We start from the raw sequence: 23,324 nt of genomic DNA, 5'->3' as shown, positions 1-23,324 counted from the left end.
TATATGATTTGCAAATTTTTCCCATTCTGTAGTTTGTCTTTTCACTTTGTTGATAGTTTCTTTGGCTGTACAGAAGCTTTTTCATTTGACATAGTGTCACTTTATTTTTTATTTTGTTGCTTGTGTTTTAGGTTTTGTATCAAAAACATCATTACCAAGACCCTATGTCAAGGAACTTTAATCCCATGTTTCTTTCTAGGAGTTTCATGGTTTCAGGCCTTACATTTATGTCTTTAATTCATTTTGAGATAATTTTTGTGAGTAGTGTAAGGTAGGTGTCCAGTTTCATTCTTTTACTTGGGTATATCCAGTTATCCTAGCACCATTTATTGAAGAGAATGTCTTTTCTCCATTTAATATTCTTGGCTTCCTTGTCAAATATTACTGTTTACACTTGGGTTTATTTCTGGGCTCTCAGTTCTCTTCCATTGGCCTACTTGTCTGATTTTATGCCATAACCATAGTGTTAAGTGACTATAGCTTTATGGAGTAGTTTGTATTCAGGAAGTATGATGCCTCCTGCTTTGTTCTTCTTTCTCAGGACTTCTTTGGCTCTTTGGAGTCTTTTGTGGGTCTATATAAATTTTAGGAATGTTTTTTCTACTTCGTAGAAAATGCCTTTAGCATCTTGGTAGGGTTTGCATTGAATCTATAGATGGCTTTGAGTAGTATTAGCATTTAAATGATGAAATTCTTCCAATCCTCGAACATGGGATACCTTTCCATCTATTTGTGTCTTTGATTTCTTTCATCAGTCTTGTAGTTTTCAAGATAGAGGTATTTTTTATCTCTTAGTTAAATTTATTCCCAATTATTTTATTGTTCTAATGTTATTATAAGTGGGATCTATTTCTTTTTCAGAAGATTCATTAGTATATAGAAATGCTACTGATTTTTTTCTATGTTAATTTTGTGCCCTGCAATTTTACTGAATTCATTTATTAGGTCTATCAGGGTTTTTTGAGTGTTCAGGATTTTCTACATATAAAATTGGGTTATCTGCAAATAGGATTTTCTTTCTTTCTTTCCAATTCTGATACCTTTTATTTCTTTTTCTTGACTAATAGCTTTAGGTAGAACTTCTAGTATTATGTTCAATAAGAGTGGAGAGAGTGGACAACCTTGTCTTTGTTCCTGATCTTAGAGGAAAAACTTTGAACCTTTTACCATTAAGTATGATATTATCTGTGGGCCTGTCATTTATTTCCTTGAGATTTGTTCCTTCTGTGCCTAATTTATTATGAGTTATTTGATAAATATGTTGAATTTTATCAAATGCTTTTCCTACATCTGTTGAGATGATCATATGATTCCTTTCCTTTATTCCTTATTTTTTCTTTATTCTTTCATTTTCTTAATGGGGTGCATGTATCACATTGATTGTTTTATGTAGGTTGAGCCATCCTTGCATCCCACAGATAATCCCATTTGATCCTGGTGAATGATCCTTTAAATGTACTACTGAATTTAGTTTGCTAATATTTTATTGAGAATTTTTACATCTATATTTATCTGGGATATTGACCTGTATTTTATGGTTAGTAGTGTCCTTTTCTAGTTGTGATTTCAGAATATTGCTGGCCTTATAAAATGAGTTTGGAAGGTTTGGAAGTATTTTTCTCTCTCTGATTTTTGGGGGAGAGAGTTTGAGAAGGATTAGTATTAATTCATCTTTAAATGTTTGGTAGAATTCCCAAGTGAAGTCAGATATCTGGTCTTGGAATTTTATTTGGGGGATTTTCAATTACTGGTTCAATCTCCTTAGTAGTAATTGGTTTACCCAGGTTTTCTATTTCTTCCTGATTCAGTTGTGGTAGGTTCTGTGTTCTAAGAATTCTTCCATTTCTTCCAGATTGTCCAGTCTGTTGGTGTATAGTTATTCATAGTATCCTCTTATATTCCTTTGAATCTCTTTGGTACCAGTTGTAGTGTCTCCTTTTTCATTTACAGTTTTGTTGATTTAGGTCCTTTCCTTTTTTCCTTGGTTAATCTAGCTGAGAGTTTGTCAGTTTATCTTTTTGAAGAACCAACTCTTAGTTTGGTTAATCTTTTCTATTGTTTTTCTGTTGTTTATTTATTTATGCTTTAATCCTTATTATTATACCATTTTAGGACCCGAACCAGGTAGATCAGCACCCCACTGAGTTCCCTGGTCAGAGTACAACCCAACTTGGTTCTGCAGATGAACAGAGCCACTGGTTGGGATTACTACTTGTGTAACACCCAGATGAATTGGGAGTGCCAGGGTCTGTGTGCTGGTCATTGCAAGGCTCATGCAAGGCCCTCCCTGCTCCTCACTCACAGCCAGGTTCCATGGTTGGACCCTGCAGATTCCCCTGCAATCCTGTGCAGTGAGATCATAGTAGCGGCTCCCACAGAGTGAACTGTAGTACTGGGGTCCCCCCAGGTTCTTTTTTCCCAGTGGAGGCATGGGAGGCTCAGGAGGACCTCTCCTAAGGGGCAGTGCAGTCGGCATGTAGTGGCTTCTTCCACCTTCTGATGAAGCCTTGGTCTCTGAGGTACAGAGGATGCTGCAGCCTCACCTCTGTGTTCTGGATTCTCTCAGTGCTGTCTTGTCCTTGAATAGTTGTTAATTGTTCTTCTTTTGAAGGGCTGTAAAGTCAGGAGTGACCTGTGTCAGCATCTCGGTGACAATTTGTAGTTCTAATTTTAATTTTTTCAGGAACCTCCATACTGCTTTCCACAGTGGCTGCACCAGTTTACATTCCCACCAGCAGTGTATGAGTGTTCCCTTTTCTCCATATCCTCACCAACACTTGTTATTCCTTGTCTTTTTAATAATAATGATTCTAATAGATATGAAGTGATTGTGGTTTTGATTTGCATTTTCCTGATGATTAGTGATGTTGAATATCTTTTCATGTACCTGTTGGCCAGCTGTGTGTTTTCTTTGAAAAAATGTCTATTTCTGTTCATTGTTAATTGGGTTGCTTGTTTTTTTTTTGCTATTGAGTTGTTCCTTATATTTTTTGGATGTTAACCCCTTATCAGATCTATGATATATAAATACTTTCTCCACTCAGTAGGTTGCCTTTTCATTTTACTGATGGTTTCCTTTGTTGTGTAGAATAATTTCATATTTTCACAATTAATGATTTTTAGACTCTATGCAATTGATGATGTAACCAGACCACAGAATAGGAAGTGGAATACCGTATCTTGAAACATTTTGTTAAACACTTGCATGTAAGATTAAAATAACCTAATTATATCAGTGGCATATTAATGGATATTTGGAAAAATGAAAACAAGAATTCGAGTTTATTTCCATTCTTTCCTTGTTTTGTAAAAAAAATTTGCTTTTTGAAATTTAACTTTGGTTCTTTTGGCCCACCTAATACTTCACAATATCATGTAGTATTTTGGTTTTACAAAGAGTTTTCAGCCTGGTGGAAAAAGTGCATATAGGTAATTTGCCTGGCACCTTTGCCCTGTGAGCATTTCAGTCAGACCCTGAATCAAAGTATAATGCAATGAAATAAAACTACTGATTTTTTTCAAAGGTGAGCCCAAACAAACCCTAAAAGTGTGCTAAGCAAAAGAGACATGCATTTCATTTACAGGCCAGCATGCTACATAATCATTCTGGATCCTCTCCCTTCTCCATCAAGCTTAATTTTCTGTTTACCATTCTCATTTGGAGAAAGAAATTCCAAAAGAATATTTTCTGTAATCAGGCCTGCAATCCATTTCTTCTACTTTTTTTCTTCTCTAGATAATTGAAACCTTGGCACCAGCAAAGATGTATTTTTGTTGTGGTTGTTAAAGCTCCCAGGAGACCCATCTCTCCATAGTTGAAGAAAAAGAATCTAAATAAATGTATGACCTTAGAACTTAAAGTCATCATTTTATTGTAACTACTTTGTTTTTCTGAGAAAGCATTCTTTATAAAGCTGTCCTTTGTACCTTGCCTTTGCTGGATGGAGTAAGGGTTGAATTATAACCAACAAAGAGAATGTCAGGCTTGTCAGCTCGGGAAGGAAGGAGAACGAGAAATCACCACGCCTGTGTTTCTGCCCCTCTGCTCTCTGCCCGCATCTCTGTTGTCTTCCTGTGTGTATATACATATTTTGGAGGGGAGGATGTATATTAAGACTTTTACATTTATAGAACTGTTTTAGGTTCATAAGAAAATCTAGAAGGAACAGAGACTCCCATATGCCCCCACCCCACCCCACACACAGCTTCCCCCACTGTCAACATCCAGCACCACAGTGGTATCTTTGTTACAGTCGATGGACCCACACTTACACATCCCCATCATCATCACCCAAAACCCATAGTTTACATTAGGGTCACTCTTGATGTTGTGTATTCTGAGTGTGGGCAGATGTATAATGACATGTGGCCACCATTATAGTGTCACCCAGAATAGTCACACTGCTCTAAACATCCTCAGTGTCCACTTACTCATCCCTTCTCCCCAGCCCCTGGCAGCCGCTGATCCTTTTATAGTCTCTATAGTTTTGCCTTTTCCAGAATGTCATGTAATTGGAATCAAACAGGTCACAGCCTTTTCAGATTGGCTTCTTTCACTCAGCAATATGCACTTAAGATTGCTCCATGTCTTTTATTTCTTCATAAGTGATTCTTTTAGTGCTGAATAATATGCCATTGTATGGATTTACCACAGTTTATCCATTCAGCTACTGAAGGATGTCTTGGTTGCTTCCGAACTTTAGTTTTGACAATTAGAAATAAAACTGCTGTAAACATTTGTATGTAGCTTTTTGTGAAAAAGTTTTCAACTCCTTTGGATAAATACCAAGGAGCACAATTGCTGGTGTATATTTAGTTTGTAAGAAACCACCATGCTGTTTTCCCAGGTAGCTGTGCCATTTTGCATTTTCCTCAGCAGTGAATGAGAGCTCCTGTCTTGACAGTCTTTAATTGTGAATACCCACCTCATTGAGTTGGGGTAGTTATATCTGGATATGCCTGGCTGCCCTGAAGATTTATATTAGTTAAGTTGAATACTTTAGGATTTCAGATAACTTCTAACCCTGTGAGCCGAAGTGAAACCAGCTCAAGGAGCACCCATCTCCTGCAAACAGCAAGGGCCTCAACATTCATCCTGTGAAGGAGTGGGGGAAAACACTCAAGCCCACATCTTTCAACAGGACTGGCTCTGTGTGCAGGAACTGTTTGTTCACATCCTTTAACTCAAATCCTTCTGCTCTTCTTTCTGTCCCCAGGTACCTTCCTGTCGCTTCGTTCCTGGGTCCCCTCTGGTTACTAGTGTGCATGGATGACCCCTAGCTCTCACCAGTCAGTGTAGTACAGGACATGTACTATAGTTAAGGACATGGATCCTGGAGCCACACTGCCTGGGACTGAGGCCCAGCTCTGAGCCTACTGTGTTGTGATTTTGGACAGATTCCTTAACCTCATCATGCTCATGTTCCATTTCTGCAAAATGGGGATGATGGTAGTTTAAAAAGGTCAGATGTATAAAAGCATGTAGAATGGTGCCTGGCACATGGAAGGAGCGCTCTGTGTGTTGGCAGCTGATGTCCAGTGTTGTTCCTCCTCTGCAGCCTGCCTTCTAGCATTAGCATATGTTCTCCGTGAAGATTTGGCCTCTCGGGTGGGTCATGGCACATCTGTACGCACACCTGATTCAGGGGAATGGACTTCTTTTCATTCAGAGGTGTGGTTGTTATCTGGCACTTTTCCCCTGGACCAAATATGGGGAAATGTGAGTAAACTTGAGTGAGAAAAATTGCATCATAAGAAGCAAAAATAAATAAATAAAACCTCTGAAACTGAAGGAAAGAATAACTATATATTGAGAAAGATGGGAATCATTTTAGTGAAACTCAACAAAGAGGGACTACCCCAAAAGAATTTTTAAGGAATACTAAGGTAAAGGGCCTTACACTATAAGCTTGACTTTGGATAATAGCATGGGTATTCCACCCTCATGAAAAGAATCACTGTCTGCTTAAGAGCTCATTCTGATATTCACACAAAATATCTTCTTACCATTTTTCTTTGACTGTAACTTCCTCTGGCTTATACTAATGATTGGTATTGTTACATGATACCATATTTAAGGTACCCTTCTCTTTGAGAATAAGGAACAGTAGATTCACTAATCCTCTGAGAATTTCAAGTTTCAGTGCACATGTTATGGTTGATGTCTTATCCTCAAAGGCAAAACACACCTCTTCCCTGTTGTCTAATAGAATCAAATAGAAAAGTCACACAGCCTCCTGTTATTTCAGGAATCTGCTGCCATTGTACACCTTCCAATAACAGAGCATCATAATGGCTTGTAAACTTAGAGCACTTATTTCTACTAGGAGAGATGTTTGATACAAGCTGAAGATATCAGTCACCCTTCCCCATTCCACTCTGTCTTATCCATCTGCATCATGAACAAACAAAAACCACGGAAGCTGCTAGCGACGTGCAGTGAGGACGAGTCTGCGATGAGGTAGGAAGCAAACCATGTCCCATAGAGGCAGAGACTCTGTGGCCTGGCGCCTGGCGCAGCGACAGTCTTGGTCACTGCCCACCAGGCACTCAGCCCTACCACGTGTCATTCTCAGCTGTTCCTTGTGCCAATTCACTTAATTCCTAAAAAAGCCTGATCTAGTAAATACTGTTGTGATCCCCAGGTGAGGCAAAGAGAAGTTTTGAAAGTTGGCCTCACTCGGTAGCTACCAAGCAGTAAAACTGGATTCAGACACAGTCTCCAGTGTGTGGATACTTCACATACCTTTTCCAGCCTTTTCATACAATTAATGTGCCACTAAATGTTGGAACAAGAAAAAACAGAACAGTGAATCAAGAGAGGGAGGAAGAAGATGAGGAAACTGAACTGAGAGGTGGTTGCTAGCTCTGGGACCATCGGCTGGTAAAGTGCATTTGAGAGAATTGCAGGTCTCCGGATACCCAACCTGAAACTCTTCCTGCTCTAACTCTAATGCTCTCAGTGAACTGAAATCGCTGACCCATTCCTCTCTAATTCTGCCCTAAGACTCTCAATTAAAAAAGTAAACAGCTTATTCAAGATGGCCAGACACATACCTATGTACATATATCCACGCATTCACATATATATGCACAAACACATTTGTACACACGTATATGTATATTTTAAAATGTGGAAATACTGAAACACACACAAATCAGACATCACCCATAATGCCACCAATTTAAAAAAATGATATAAAGAAGTTAAATGTCCCTCTTTACCTAAGCAATCATCTCCCTCAAAGGTAAAAGCTTTAATGAAGGTTTGATATCTATATTTATTAACTTTTCCTTTCTACGTATGTGTGTATATATACACACATGCATAAACAAATTTTTAGTGAAAATGGGTTATATATAATATACAAACACATTTTATCTGTATCTTATTTTTTATGGTGGCAGAGTATTCCACTGTGTAGATATGTCATAATGTTTTAAATTGTGTTTTTAGAAGATCTAGTATGTTGCAGGATTGCTTTCTAAGTGTTTGGTAATAGCCATTTCCTCCAGTGATTTCCAGGTCAACTATAAGTGCACTAAAGGCTAGAGGGACGGCAAATATGTGTGCCAGTAAATGTGGATATTAAGCATGACTAAATTCCTATGAAGTGATGAAAAAAGGCAAGACATGGGGAAACAGTTAAATAGTTGCAGATTTTAAAAGGTAATTATAGTCAATCTGCTGTGGTGACTGAGTAAAATTGTGGTAACTGACGAAAAACAGACTTAAATCACAATTTTAATAATATGCCTTTGTTCTTTAGGTTCAGAACTTCAGTTGATTTGGCTAAAAAATTTAAGTTCAATATTCAAATGCTCTTATTTTTTCCCCAAATAAAATGAAATCCTGTTGCAGCACAGATATGAGATCTTTGTTGCTAATTTACCTCAAATTTCTATCTTTCGATTTGTTCCACTATCCTTGCTATTTTCACAATTAGAGAAAGAAGTTTGCCAAGTGAAAGAGATAATTTCTCTCTTATTTCTCCATTGTTTACATGTCTTGAGTAAGGTAGTTCTACAATTGATTTGATTCATTTAAGTTCTTTTAAATTGGTTAATGATTGATGCTTTCTGTCTAGTGACTAAAGATGGAAGCAATAAAACTTGGGGAAGGAGCACAGTCTGTCAGCAAGAAGAATTTGAAGATGTAAAAAGGAATTTCAAGAAAAAGGGTTGTACCTGGGGACCAAATTCAATTCAAATGAAAGAAAGAACTGATTGCAGAGAAAGGTGAGTGACATCTCGTGGCATTCATGTGTACACTGTGACAAACAGAAGTGCCTTTTAAAATAGTGCATTGGGCATGTGTAATTTAGAAAGCAATCAGAATAATATAAAAAGATGCCAGAATATTAGTTTAATTTCTAGGGTCAGTTTACCATACTAAATTAATTTTAGTTAAGCAGTTAAAAACCTTCTCTGATGTATTCTCTGTCTCATTTTTAAAAGTTTTATTTGTACTTTCATAGCTCTTCAAAACACAGAATACTAATGTGAAATGTGTTCTCTTTAGTACTTAAAAATATTTTTGGCATATATATGCCAAAACTTAATGTTTTGTGGTGCTATTATATCAATATCAAAACTAACATCTTTCTCTTGTAGAGTAAGACCTCTCTCAGATGGCAACAGTCCTTGGTCAACTCTCTTAATAAAAAATCAGAAAAACATGCCATTGGCTTCATTATTTGTGGACCAGCCAGGTAAATGTACTTCAGGAAATAAACTATGTTTGAATTACACTTAGCATCTGAGTGTTCCAGAAGCTTTGCTACAAATAGTCATTTAAGTAGCATAGGAGAGGTTAGCAAGTACAGTTGACCCTTGAAAAACATGGGATTAGGGGTGTTGACTCCCTGCACCGTGCAGTCAGATATCCCCATATAACTTTTGACTCCCCTGAAACTTATCTACTAATAACCTAGGGTTAGCTGGAAGCCTTACTGATAACATAAACAGTCAATTCATACATATTTTATATACATACTGTATTTTTACAGTAAGCTAGAGAAAATATTTTTTCAAATTGTTGCAGTCTCCAAAAAATTTTCCAGTATATTTATTGAAAATAAATCCACACACAAGTGGACCTGAGCAGTTCACACCCATGTTGTTCAAGGGTCTTCTGTCCTAGCATTGCTTGTACCTATACTTAAGCACAAATGTAGTTTCCCGTCCTATAAGTCTTTATGGCAAAAGGTCATTAGACTCTACATTGTTAATTGGGAATTTGTAACTCCTATGCTTTACCAGAAAAATTAGTATCATAGTTAATTATATACAGCCAAATAAATTTAATATAGGTGATAGAAAATATGAAAACAGAAATTCTGAGATTAAGGAGTGGGCTTCTAGATATCTTACTACCTCTTGATGAAATCTTGTCAAGTAGGTTATCCATGGAAAACGATTGCTTGGAGAGTATTACATTGGAATCTCTAATTTAAATGAATCAGTTATTTTCATTATTCAATATTCCTACTCAATATTCAGACATAAAGGTTGAAGAAATATGAAAATTGTTGAAAAACTTCAAATTTTATTATCACCAGAGAAAGGAAATTATACTTGACAACATAAGTCTTTATACTTGACAATTTAAGATAGATGTTTGATCTTGTGGCCAAGCACAGTGTAAACTTCTTGAATTTATTATCAATTCTGTGCTCAATTTTATAAATGCCTGTCACTCACTACCCATGTGTCAGTTTACTTCTGTATTGTCATGAAGATGTGGTTTCAGTATCAATATCTTCATGAACACAATGGGTGCACACAAGACAGGGCTCTGAAAATTCCTGGACAAATGCTGTCTACTGTCAGATTCATTATTGTTTCCTGACTCTCACCTATAAAGGTGAGAGGTTCTCCTCTTACTACATACTATGATTTATCATCAGAGTTGGAGAACTAATGAAGAATAATTAATAGTAATAAAACTGTTATTCTCCTAGTATATTTTTTGTTATCTGTGACTATCCAGATAGAGGAATTAATCAAGGAAGTCCTGAGTTTTTATCCTTAATTCTTTTGTTCTTTCTTAGAATATTTTGATCCTGTTAATAACTCCTCCAAAGGGCAGTTAGAGGAAGTAAAAGGATGTATTTGGTTGACATACAACAGTCTCCATTAAGTTAACTGTAGTTCACTTAAAGGATTAATGAGCAGAAGGGTTCTCTGTTTGTCCTGCCAGAAGGCCCCTCTCCCCCACTTAACTCTGTGGCTCACCATTGATATCTCAGCTCAAGTGTTTAGTGAAAACCTTTCCTGATCACCTGAGCTAAAGTAGTATCCCATCCTATCATTCCTCTGTCTCATTACCCATTTTTATTTGCTCTCAGCTTTTATTGAAATTCTTATTTATGTGCATTGGCACTTGTTTGTGTTCTCTGTCCCCCCTGAACTAGAGTGTCAACTCCATGAAGGCAAAGATTTTACCAGTTTTATTCACCAATCTGCTCCCAATGCCTGCATGAAAGCATGCATTCAACATCTGAATACTGAGTCCTAGCAGGCCTGTAGATATTGTTATATTCATCTTGGTTTGGGGCTACAAATGTTGGTCATCAGTCATAAGAAGGAAAAGATTATGATGGATGGATCAGTGAAGGTGCATGTAAACACACACTAGGAAGTGCTCAGTGTACTTTAAAATCTATGAGTTTCACTTATCAGCAGCCCCCTCTTTTTTTTAAAAGCTATGGATTGATAATTTATTATTTATTACAGATACTATGCATTCATTTCAATAAAATATATCTCATGCCTACTCACTGTATAGAGAAGACCCCTCAGAAGATAAAAAGACAGACATGGTCAGAAACTGGCCATCTGCAGGCATGCACACAGCTGATTGTGATCTAAAAGTAAATGAAAGGAAAGAACTGAAAGATGCTATAGGGGCTTCAAAGAAAGTGAGATTTCATGCAAGAAGTCAGGCAGCCATAGGCCCATATTCCTGTTAGGCAGTATTTTGAGAGTTTTATGAGGGATGGGAGTTTGGGGAAGCAATATCAGAGAAAAGAGGAGAGTGGAGAAGAAGAGCATGGGCCTGTTGGGGGACAAGCTGCTGTCTGCTTTGTCTAGGTTATAGAGCACATTTTAGGTATAGAAGGACATGGTTCTGGAAAAATAATTGGAAGCTCTGTTGTGGAATAATCTTAAGGAGTTTGTAGTTTTAATCATTTGTTGTTAATAAACACCTAAGAGGTAAGAATTATAGCCTCCTCTTCAGCTATAATGATTTGTTACACTTTGTGACTGTAACTTCTTTGGAGAATCTTCCTCTATTGCAGTGGCCCCCAGACATTAGTAAAGTTTCATTAAAACACAGACCTGTGGGCTCCATCCCTAGAATGTCTGATTCCATCATCCGGAGTGGCTCAAAAACTCCCATTTCTACAAGTTTCCAGGTGATACAGGTGCTCCTGACCCAGGCAGCATGGCTTGAGAACTGCCCATCTATGGCTTGGCAATTCTTCACTTGGAGGAAAGCTGTAGATAGTGGAGCCTGGCACGTTTATTTAGATGAGGATTTTTGCTTGACATAGTACAGTGTCTGTGCAGATATGTGTGTGTTTCTGTATCTTGATGGTGTTTGTTTCTACCATAGTTTTATTTTCCATGTCAATGAAGATCCATTTCCTGAAGGGTAGGAAACAGGTGATTTGCCCACTGGTCTGTCTGCACGGAACTTTGAGTGGTAGCCTCTGGGCCCCCTTCCCTAGGGTCCTCCTGGACAGACCATTTGCTGAACTGTAAAGGACTCCATGTGTTATAATTGGGAATGTATTAAATTTTAGGTTTATTTTACAGCAAAAACAATTTTTACTCTAAAATGGTACTACCATCCATGTATTTATACCTTTATTCAGGTGCTTGTGAAGAATCAAAACTTCCTCTGGATGGATTAGAACACAGAAAACCAAAGCAAATGAAATTACCTAGTCAGGCCCACGTGGATCCGCTGCTCTGGAGAGAGGGCCCAAGGGAGAGTCCAGTGGAGCCTGAAGGCTGGGCGGACAGGTCCTGGGGGAGCCCTGCCTTGGGCGCCACTTGGGGGACCCCCACAGGTAGTCTGAGCAGATCGCCCCAGAGGAAGAAAACTGAGGCCGTGCTGTTTGGCTGTACTGCGCTGCTGGCATCGGTGGCACTTGGCCTGGACATCCGGGAACTGAGCAGGGCACCAGCTGCCGATGAACTGTCGCCCAGGGAGGACAGGAAGAAGTGTGAGGGCATTTTCCTGCGTGCCGCCAAGTCCCACAGCAGCACCAGCCCTGCCACCGGGGCCACCTTGGGCGACGGGCCGCGCAGCCCCACCATGTTCCCGCTGGGTGCCCCAAGCCCCCTGAACGCACTGTCCCTTTCTGCCAAGGGTGGGTTGCCTTCCTGCCTTGGGAACTACCTCGAGGGTAGCGCACACTTCACTTGCGACCCCAAAAAGCCTGCTGCTGGAGGGGGCAGTCGTGGTGAGCCAAGCTCCAGGCCAGCACCGGGAATTGACTGGAGGGCGGCAAAAGCGCCGTCACCCCTGCAGATGGGCCAGCCTTGCTGTGCTTGCTCTGCAGGCAGAGCCATGCTTCGCAGACCCACCATGGTTGAGGGCAGTGCCCTTCGCACAAGTAGGTGCCTTCCCTGGGTGAGAACGCAGAGCCCCACCATGCAGGTTAGAATGCAGAATTGCGTGGCTAGCGGGTTTTATCTTTTCCCTGTGATTAACTGTTTGTTTACACAGATCTTTGGCTTTTACCCTACTCTCCTATGGGACTTAACATTTGGGTTCTGGGAAATGTAATGTGTAATTAAGTTTCAGGAGCTTAAATATATAATAACACTCTGGAACAGAGATTGTGGAGAGTCAACACCCCTTCAAGCCCTTTGTGACAGAAATACCAGCCACTTGCCCAGACATGAGACCGTAGTTAGTCGGCGGGGGCTGGAAATGAAACTGGTCTTCTCACCACCTCTGTGACACTTTGTGTTCCTCTTCACTGGGCTTTTCTGCTCAGCTTGTGTTAAGGTTGAATTTATTAGCAGGTATCAAAATCAACTGGCTCACGAGTTACTATATGGTTGACTATTACTTCTTTTGTATGTGTAGACAATTACAACTAGCTCAGGTACATGTCAAGAACATTAATTGAAATGTTTATGAAAATTACTTTTTAGATTATAAGATGTTAGGCTAGGATTGGTTCTAAAGGATATTAAAACTGGTATCAGGAGAAAAGATGACTGCATGAGTATTATAGCAGAAATCTCCCAAAACCCAAAATATTTTGAAAATACAGCAAATACACCTATTTCTAAAAGAGTGACCAGAAGTAACAGTACACCAGCCAGTCTATATCTGGGAGAAGTCAACATCTCACAGGAAAGGGAAAGGTAAAAAGCCATGACCTGTGGACCCGAGCACTCCCCCAACCCCAGCTCACCAGCAGGAGGAAAAGAATCAGAGTGAGGAGGGATTGGAAGCACTGAACTGCTAAGTACCCACCCCCTAGAAATCTACCTCCGGGAGCACAGACACACATTGCATGGTACTCTGGAGATTAGAGAGGCTGAAAAGCAAAGTCTGAGACTAAGACTGTGAACAGGTTCCCACAACCAGCTTCCCTGGGAGAAAAAAAAAGCAGGCACTTTAAGGTACCTCTCAACAGTCAGAGGGCTGCTAAAGGGGCAAGGGTTTAAGATAAGGAACAGGTGGACAAAATTGTCCTAGCACTCAGCCCAGCAGGCTGGGAACTTTAAGGAGCTTCAGGCACCCTATCCGCCTGGATGGCAATGCAGCCCCAATGCCCCTCACCATGATAAGTAGCCTGCTGCTCCTTCCCACCAGCACCTATGCACAAACTGACTATCCCTGCCATTGCTGTAGACCAGCTGGAGGACAGTCCCACCTACAGCAACTACAAAACTTAAGGCAGAGGCTTCTCCTTGTGCATTGCTAACTGGCCCAGACCCAGAGGTTGCTCCCTGTGCTTAGTTGACTGGCACAGACAGCAGAGATGGGCACTGAGACTGGGAGCCATGAAGGGGTTTTCTAATCACAGTAACTTGCCTGCAACCCCCACCATTGGCCTAGGCCATCCCAAGGGCCACCGTGCTCACAGCACTTTAGGGGATCAACCCAGAGGCTGCTCCCTGTGCATGGTTAACTGGCACAGACAGCAGAGACAGGCATGGTGACCAGCAAGCAGGAAGGGACTTTGTCCTCCCAGTTGACACCAGCACCACTCACTGGCAACCACTCCCATCGCTCCAGGACTACGAAAAGGGAGAAGAACCTTGTTCAATCCAAAATCCCTCAAACACCAGAAAGAGGGCTCAGTGAGACTGAAATCACCAGTTTGTGAAGAAAAATTCAAAATAAAACTCATAAGCATGCTGATGGAGCTACAGGAAAATATACAAGAGCTAAAGGATGAATTCAGGAGGGAGATAACTGAAATGAACAAACGGAGCAATTTAAGAGCAGATTAGGTGAGATAGAGGAGACATTGAATGGAATAGAAATCAGAGAACAGGAATACAGAGAAGCTGAGGCAGAGAGAAAAAAGGATCTCTAGAAATGAAAGAATATTAAGAGAACTGTGTGACCAATCCAAATGGAACAATATTCACTTCATAGGGATACCAGAAGAAGATGAGAGGGAGAAGGGGATAGAAAGTGTCTTTGAAGAAGTAATTTCTGACACTTCCCCAATGTGGGGAAGGAAGTAGTCTCTCAGTCCGTGGAAGTCCACAAATCTTCAAACACAAGGGACCCAAAGAGGACAACACCAAGACATAAAATAATTAAAATGGCAAAGATGAAGGACAAGGACAGAGTATTAAAAGCAGCCAGGGTGAGAAGAAAGATCACCTACAAAGGAAAACCCATTAGGCTATCACCAGATTTCTCAGCAGAAACCTTACAGGCCAGAAGGGAGTGGCATGATATATTCAGTGCAATGAAATAGAAGGGCCTAGAAACAAGAATACTCCACCCAGCAAGATAATCATTTAAATTTGAAGGAGGGATTAAGCAATTCTCAGATAAACAAAAGTTGAGGGAATTTACATCCCACAAACCATCTCTACAGTGTATATATTTTTTTACATTTCAACACTTTTTCTTTATTTTTGGCATTTTAAAATAAGGATTAAACAAATATGAATTTAACAGTGATAAATGCACATTGTTGCAGGCAAGTTGAATCAAATCTGACAGTGTTGCCACTGGTGACACGATTTCCAACTGCCTAAACAGCCCTTGGCAAAGTTCCAAACATAACAAAGGACATTCTTCTCTGATTTACACAATAGTTGCACCTCTGGAAAATGCAGTGTTTATTAAAGCCTAGCAGAAAATACTTTTTTGTGTGTGTGTGTTCAGTAAAACTTTATTTACAAAACAGGCTGACCATGGCCTGTGGGTTATTGGTGACCCCTGGCTTAAGACAGAGTGGAATTTTTTTTTTTTTGAGAGGGCATCCCTCATATTTATTGATCATATGGTTGTTAACAACAATAAAATTCATTAATCAGCCCCAAGCCTAATTCTCAACAGTCTCCAGTCTTCTGAAGTATAACAAACAAGTTCTTACATGGTGAACAAGTTCTTACATAGTGAATAAATTCTTAGATGGTGAACAGTGCAAGCGCAGTCATCACAGAAACTTTCGGTTTTGATCACGCATCATGAACTATAAACAATCAGGTCAAATATTATTCGGTTGATTTTTATACTTGATTTATATGTGAATTCCACATTTCTCCCTTATTATTATTTTTTTAATAAAAAATACTGAAGTGGTAGGTAGATGCAAGATAAAGGTAGAAAACATAGTTTAGTGCTGTAAGAGGGCTAATGTAGATGATTAGGTGTATGCCTATAGACTAAGTATTAATCCAAGCTAGACAAGGGCAACAAAACTTGCAGAAGATTTCTCTCAAAACAGGGGCACGTGAGGTTCTAAGCCTCACCTCTGTTGATCCCCAAATTCTCACCTGATGGCCCCCCTGTGACTGTGCCTGTCTTAGGTTGTTTCTCCCTTGAGGAATCTTACCCATCTCTGGCTAACCAGTCATCTTCCAGGGCCATACAGGGAAATGTAAAGTTGGTAAGTGAGAGTGAAGCATTATTGTTTGAAAAGGTTAGCTTTTTACTTCTTTGCAGATTTATGCCCTGTGGCTTCTATGCCCAGCTCTACAGTGTATTTTAAAGGGACTGCTCTAGATGTGTGCCTAAGGAAAGTGTGCCTAAGACTAAATAGTTGTCAGTAGAGAAAATAAAACCACAGCAAAGGACATAGACTAACTAAATATTAACCAAATGCAAAATTGAATCAGCTACCCACAAAGTCAGTCCAGCAATACACAAAGAATACAGAATAGAACATCTAATATATAAAGAGTAGAGGAGGAAGAATAAGAAGGCAGAGAAAAAACAGCCATCAGGCTATATGTATAGTAACATGATAAGTAAGTTAAGGGAGACTGCTGGATACTAAAGAAGCTGCCCTTAAACCTTTGGTAACCACGAATTCAAAGCCTGTAATGGCAATAAGTATGTATCTATCAATAATCAATCTAAATGTAAATAGACTGAATGCACTAATCAAAAGTCATAGAGTTACAGAATAGATAGAAAAGCAAAACCCATCTTTATGCCACCTACAAAAGACTCACTTCAAACACAAAAACATACACAGACTAAAAGTGAAGGATGGAAAAAGATATTTCATGCCACTAATAGTAAGAAAAAAGCAGGAGTTGCAGTACTTGTATCAGACAAAATAGACTTAAAAACAAAGAAAGTAATGAGACAAAGAAGTAGATTACATAACAATAAAAGGGACAGTCCAACAAGAGGATATAACCATTATAAATATCTATGCACCCAACACAGGAGCACCTACATATGTAACACAAATACTAACAGAATTAAAGGGGGAAATAGAATTCAATGCATTCATTTTAGGAGACTTCAATGCTCCACTCACTCCAAAGGACAGATCAACCAGGCAGAAAATAAGGAGACAGTCACTGAACAACACATTAGAACAGATGGACCTAACAGACATCTGTAGAACACTCTACTCAAAAGCAGCAGAATACACATTCTTCTCAAGTTCACATGGAACACTTTCCAGAATAGACCACATACTAGGCCACAAAAAGAGCCTCAGTAAATTCAAAAAGATTGAAATTGTACCAACCAACTACTAAGATCACAAAGGTATGAAACAAGAAATAAATTATACAAAGAAAAAGAAAGGCTCACAAACACATGGAGGCTTAACAACATGCTCCTAAATAATGCATCAAGGACCAAATTAAAACACAGATCAAGCAATATATGGAGACAAATGAAAATAACAGCGCAACTGCAAAAGCAGTTCTAAGAGGAAAGTATATAGCAATCCAGGCCTATTTAAAGAAGAAAGAAAAATCCCAAATGAACAGTATAAATTCACAATTAGTGAAACTGGAAAGAGAATAACAAATGAGGCCCAAAGTCAGCAGAAGGAGGTATATAATAAAAATCAGAGAAGAAGTAAGTAAAATTGAGAAGAATAAAACAATAGAAAAAATTAATGAAACCAAGAGCCAAGAGCTGGTTCTTTTGAGAAAATAAACAAAATAGATAAACACCTAGCCAGACTTATTAAGAAAAAAAGAGAATTTACACATAAACAGAATCAGAAACAAGAAAAGAAAAATCACTACAGACACCACAGAAATAAAAAGTATTATTAGAGAGTACTATGAAAAATTATAACAAACTGGATAACCTACAAGAAATGGACAACTTTCTAGAAAAATAAAATCTTCCAAGACTGACCCAGGAAGAAACAAAATCTGAACAGAACAATTACCAGCAATGAAATTCAATCAGTAATTGAAAAACTACCCATCATCAGTAGAACAAAAAGACATCCTACAGTATGGGAGAATATATTCATGAATGATATATCCTATAAGGGGTTGACATCCAAAATATATAAAGAGCTCATGCGACTCAACAACCGAAAAGCAAATAACCTGATTAAAAATTGGGCAAAGGATCTGAAGAGACACTTCTCCAAAGAAGAAATTCAGATGGCCAACAGGCACATGAAAAGATGCTCCACATCACTAATCATCGGGGAAATGCAAATTAAAATCACAATGAGATATCACCTCACACCAGTTAGGATAGCCAACATCCAAAAGACAAATGACAACAAATGTTGGCAAGGATGTGGAGAAATGGGAACCCTCCTACACTGCTGGTAGGAATGTATCAACCATTGTGGAAAGCAGTATGGAGTTTCCTTAAAAAACTAAAAATAGAAATACCATTTGACCCAGGAATTCCACTCCTAGGAATATACCCTATGAATGCAGGAGCCCAGATTCAAAAAGACATATACATCCCTGTGTTTATTGCAGCACTATTTACAATAGCCAAGAAATGAAAGCAACTTAATTGTCCATCAGTAGATGAATGTATAAAGAAGAGGTGGTCCCTATACACAATGGAATAATATTCAGCCATAAGAAGAAAGCAAATCCTACCATTTGCAACAACATGGATGAAGCTAGAGGGTATTATGCTCAGTGAAATAAGCCAGGTGGAGAAAGACAAGTATCAAATAATTTCACTCATCTGTGGAGTATAACAACAAAGCAAAAATTGAAGGAACGTAACAGCAGCAGATTAACAGAACCCAAGAATGGACTAACAGTTACCAAAGGGAAAGGGACTGGGAAGGGTGGATGAGAAGGGAGGGATAAGGGGTTTAAGGGGCATTATGATTAGCACACATTATGTAGGTGGGGCATGGGGAAGGAAATATATCAGAGAGAAACAAGTAGTGACTCTATAGCGTATTACCACACTGATGGACAGTGGTGGAGTATTTGGTGGGTTCTTGATAATGGCAGGAATCTAGAGAGAAACAAGTAGTGACTCTATAGCGTCTTACTACACTGATGGACAGTGGTGGAGTATTTGGTGGGTTCTTGATAATGGCAGGAATCTAGTAACTCGTGCGTTGCTCGTGACTGATACCTTAGTAAAAAAAAAAGTATTAAAACTGGTTTCATTCTCTTTATCTTTTCATCTACCTGCACTTTAAGTGCAATGCCTAGATACGATTTTTTTCATATTGTTCATTGTCTTTAGATAAATTGGTTTATTGCTCTTTTGTAATGCAAGAAAATATTAGGAATATGTAATTGCACAAGGGCAAATCCTAGCACGAGTCCCATGAAACCATCCATTTTTCTCTTAATTAAAAGCCAGTAACTGTCTGCTAAAGTGGTCACAAGTCAGTTCTTCAGAAGAAAAAAGAGGGAAACATGTAAAAACATAACTGCTTTCCCATTTTCATTAATTTTTTTAACTCATAATCTAAAAGTGAAGGTTAACCATATATACCATCATTCAAAAAATTCTCAACTTTATTCCAGCCTGGTCCATTTTGAAATCTATCTTGTTTATGAAACAGTTACAATGATCATTGACCCAAGTGCTGCGGTGATGATGTAGCTGTCTACAGTTTGCATAGGTTGAAGCACTCTTGCAACCATGAAGTGCTTGTTCGTTAATAAACAAACATCATATCCTAATAACTTAAAAAGGTTTGTGCATGGGTGTTTCTGTTGAAGCTCACTTTAATGTGAGTACTTGGTTCAACTGTCATCCAAGTTCTTTTTCTTGATACTCAGTGTGTAGAAGTCACGGTGTTTCTAATTGCACACTGTCTTTGCTTTCTTTAGCTGGTCCTCCTATGGTCTCAGCCACTGGAGCCTCTGACGTGCTGCCTGAGCAGATTTGGGGGATTCCCCACTCCCCACCTGGTCCTCACAGTCAGCTGCCAAGTGAGGTCCTGCCTGAGACCCAAAGAGCTGTGCTCGTACCCCAGCCTCCTGCCCTGAGAAGCCATGTAGAGCCACCACAGAGAACAGAGTCTCAACCCACAGAGGCCAGCCCCATAGTGTATGGCCTGGGGCCCACGCCTCCCTGTTCCCTCTGTGACATGGAGAGAACTAAATCCCATGTGCCTCTCTTACTGGATGCTGATGTGGCAGGCCAGAGCCAGGAATGCACGCTGCCTTTGTGCAGGATAAAGAGCAAAGCCGGAGGACCATCTATACATGAAGTGGGGAGAAAATTTATGTCCTAAGTGCCTTCTGCTGTTGAAGCAGTTTTGTTTTTTTTAAGATGAACGAAGTAAAATAATGTGTCTGTCTTTGAATTGGTTCATGCTGTTGTGTTTTCAAAAGCTGTGGCCATGTTGCTAAAATAGTAATGGATGTCTAGCCTCAAGAAATGTGTGGGATTGCCGTTAGCTGCCTATAGTTTTTCCCACTGGATTCCTGAAGTACATACAAGTATAAAACCAGAAATCTATAGCAACGTACAACTGGGCTGGGTGGAGTCATCTTAAGCACAGTGCCGACGCTCTGTATGCTCTCACGTCACCCTTGTCGGCCACACACCTGGACCATGACGAGCTCCCTGCCTCCATCCTTTGTCTCCTTCCTTCTTTGTTTCTTTCTGTTATTTATGCGACTAAAAGCCAGGAATGATGTGGTGATATCAGAAAGTAAAGGTACCTATTTTAAAGAAGAAAATTGATGACTAGAATAGATGGGAATTCTATTTTGACTACCTAAACTCAGCAAGAGGCTTATAATGAATAAATATGCCAGTTCTCGCCTAAATTATGCAATATTTCTCTCTTTGAGGAAACTTTACTGAATGTAACTTATAAAAGTTTTACTGAATGTAAGTTGCAAAAATTTTATCCAGTGGAGCTCCAAAATAGATTTTTGAAATATAATTGTCATTTGCCAAGACCATGTTGTAAACACAGATGCCAATCTGGAGGTTCTTCCTGTTGAAGGGCTTCTTCATCAGTGGCCATTTATTTGGAATCCAGAAGTAGCAGAGTTTCATTTTATAGAAATCTTCATTCTGTAGATTTTTCATTCTGTAGGAGACTTCTTAACAAGTGACACATCTATCATGTATTGTAAACATGTCATGTGATTTTTCCTTTAAATACATAATTATACTAATCCAAATACGGTAAGAGAGAAGCACTGCTAAGTCAAGAAACAGCAGCACTATTTGAATTGAAGTATTTTATGGTTATTTCACATTTCAGTTAATTGTGGACAAATGTTAAACATCTGGAGATAAGCTGATATGGTGGGAAGGACAAAATATTATAAATTATTTTCAGGTATGCGTTTATAAAATGGATTGTTGGATAGCAGATCAGGACTTTAAATTATTTTAAAATTATTTTGAGTCACTTTCATAAATCATACATAATTAATACAAATAGACTACTGAATTCTTAAACCACCCAGGAACTTGGTAAATTTGCCTGGGTTTCTATTAAATGTATTATGCTTCCCGCTGTCACTAGAATAGTTATTCAAATGACAGAGTAAGTATTTTAAAATTTGCAAACAGTGAATAAACTGCAAACATTACTTGAGATTCATTTAAAGTTTTACCTTGGTTAAGGTTTTCTATGTAATTGAAATGTCAGCAATTTAAATTAAATTAGGTATGATAAAATATCTAGAGTTGAAGAAAGGAAAATTATATTATTTGGCCATTTTGGAACATCTTAGTCACCCGGTATCAATAGTGAATGACATGAGAGGATTATATTAACATAAGCACCTTTTGCCGTAATGATAACCATCTTGTGTTTTTAGTTTCTTGCAGCAAAATCTCAGGCACTTAACTACATTTTGTTATATTATTGTCCATTCTATGATTTGGCTTTAATTTGGGGTGGTTGTTTAGTTATGTAATTTAGATTTGGTTTCCTCAAAATGTTACTGCATTTGAAACTATGGTTGGTTCCTTTGGAGTCAGTCATTTGGGGGCATGTAACTTCTGACAAAAAGTAAAGGAAACACATACCTAAAATAATTCATGAATGAAGCACAAAAACTATGTTCTCCATTTCGCTTCTACCAAAATTGTGTGTGTGTGTCTGTGTCTGTGAGGGGTTGGAGGTAGTTGTAGGTGTTCATCTGTCTTGCCCTCTACTTTGTCCCTGCTCCACTTCAGCTTTATTTTAGCCAGCTGTATCTTATGATGAATTTTGAGATGAAGCTTCTTAATAAAAGCTAATTGTGATACAAGGATTCATCTCAGCTATTATTGCAGATAGTTTATTTTTTGGTAAGATCTGTTGTACATTTGCAATTTTCTGTATATGAGTGTACTTAGCAGCATCTAGTTATTTATTTTCATTTATACTTAATTAGCTCACTGAAAGATAAATTAAGCTGATTACTATTAGTCAACAATTAAGGTGCTCCCACTGCAGAGATTTAAAGCCTGAGCCTGACATGCTATATTACGCCTTGTGACTGAAAATGTTTACATATGTTGTCTGTTTTTTTAATAAACTTTTTTTTATAGCTGGTCTATTTATAGTAGTCTATTTGCTCAGTGGCTTTGATCTACTCCTCTGATGATTGTGACTATAGTTTGTAATGGTTTATTTTGTATTTTAAAAGAAAAAGTACATTAATAAAAATTATTGATGCTTAATAAACTAGGTATTTAACCTGTTAAATTCATTAAACTGAAGATCATTAAATGATTCATGGGATTAAATACTTTTTGAAAAGTACAATGAAACATTTTATTTAAAATGTTGCTTGGTTTACATATGCATTGAGAAGTTGAATTTCATTGTGAGAATTTTCAAGTCCGGAAGACACACTTTTGTAGCATGGAATTAGTATGTTAACTAAGCCTCAAGCCTCAAGTCAATGCTACAAGAATGCATTATGAGACATGTTAATTATACACATGTTTAAATCAGAAGAATTTAAAAACCAGCAAACATCTGGTCATTCTTATTAAGTGATAAAGGCTTGGGTGAATTAAAAAAACAGACCCAAGCATCACTATACCATATGAGCGGGAGGGAAATTTAACATCCGCTGTATATCTGCTAATTATTAAGTATCTTCCTGAGTGCCTAAATAGGACTCCTCCTGTAGTTATCTTTAATAAAATTTGAGATAAGTAGTGGTATCCCCATTTCATTAGATATGCAATAGAGAAGGGTTTGGTAAATTTCCTAAACCCAGCCTGTGTGTAATAACTACAGTCTACTTGTTCATACCTGTTGTAACTATGCACATAGTATAGAAGGTGAAGACATCTGAAGTGTGAGCTTGTAAATGGAATCCAAAGCTAACATAGTTTTTCATTCATCAAAATGTACGTAAGTCTAGAAATGTCTGAGTACTTAAAAGCAAAGCTAACAGTGGTTAATACAGTGTGATACTTCCTCAGT

At 38.5% G+C, this 23,324-nt stretch overlaps 1 protein-coding gene across 2 annotated transcripts in view; it reads left to right on the top strand.

Annotated features, from left to right (window-relative positions):
- Nucleotides 1-22,571, top strand: part of MAP3K21 (mitogen-activated protein kinase kinase kinase 21) — a 74,315-nt gene extending 51,744 nt beyond the window's left edge. Inside the window, exons 7-10 of one of the 2 annotated variants that reach the window (XM_017672845.3) lie at nucleotides 8,088-8,238; nucleotides 8,614-8,711; nucleotides 11,883-12,629; nucleotides 19,759-22,571. In XM_017672845.3, coding sequence (XP_017528334.2) covers nucleotides 8,088-8,238; nucleotides 8,614-8,711; nucleotides 11,883-12,629; nucleotides 19,759-20,165 — 1,403 coding nt within the window. In that variant the 3' untranslated portion in view covers nucleotides 20,166-22,571. Of the gene's footprint in view, nucleotides 1-8,087; nucleotides 8,239-8,613; nucleotides 8,712-11,882; nucleotides 12,674-19,758 lie in introns of both variants that reach the window. The other variant, XM_073241282.1, reaches the window with a different exon arrangement.
- The last annotated feature ends 753 nt before the right edge of the window (nucleotides 22,572-23,324 follow it).

The sequence above is a fragment of the Manis javanica genome, chromosome 7 (assembly GCF_040802235.1).
Source record: "Manis javanica isolate MJ-LG chromosome 7, MJ_LKY, whole genome shotgun sequence".
In the NCBI taxonomy this organism is placed as follows: Eukaryota; Metazoa; Chordata; class Mammalia; order Pholidota; family Manidae; genus Manis; species Manis javanica.
This window is presented reverse-complemented; position numbering and strand designations above follow the sequence as displayed.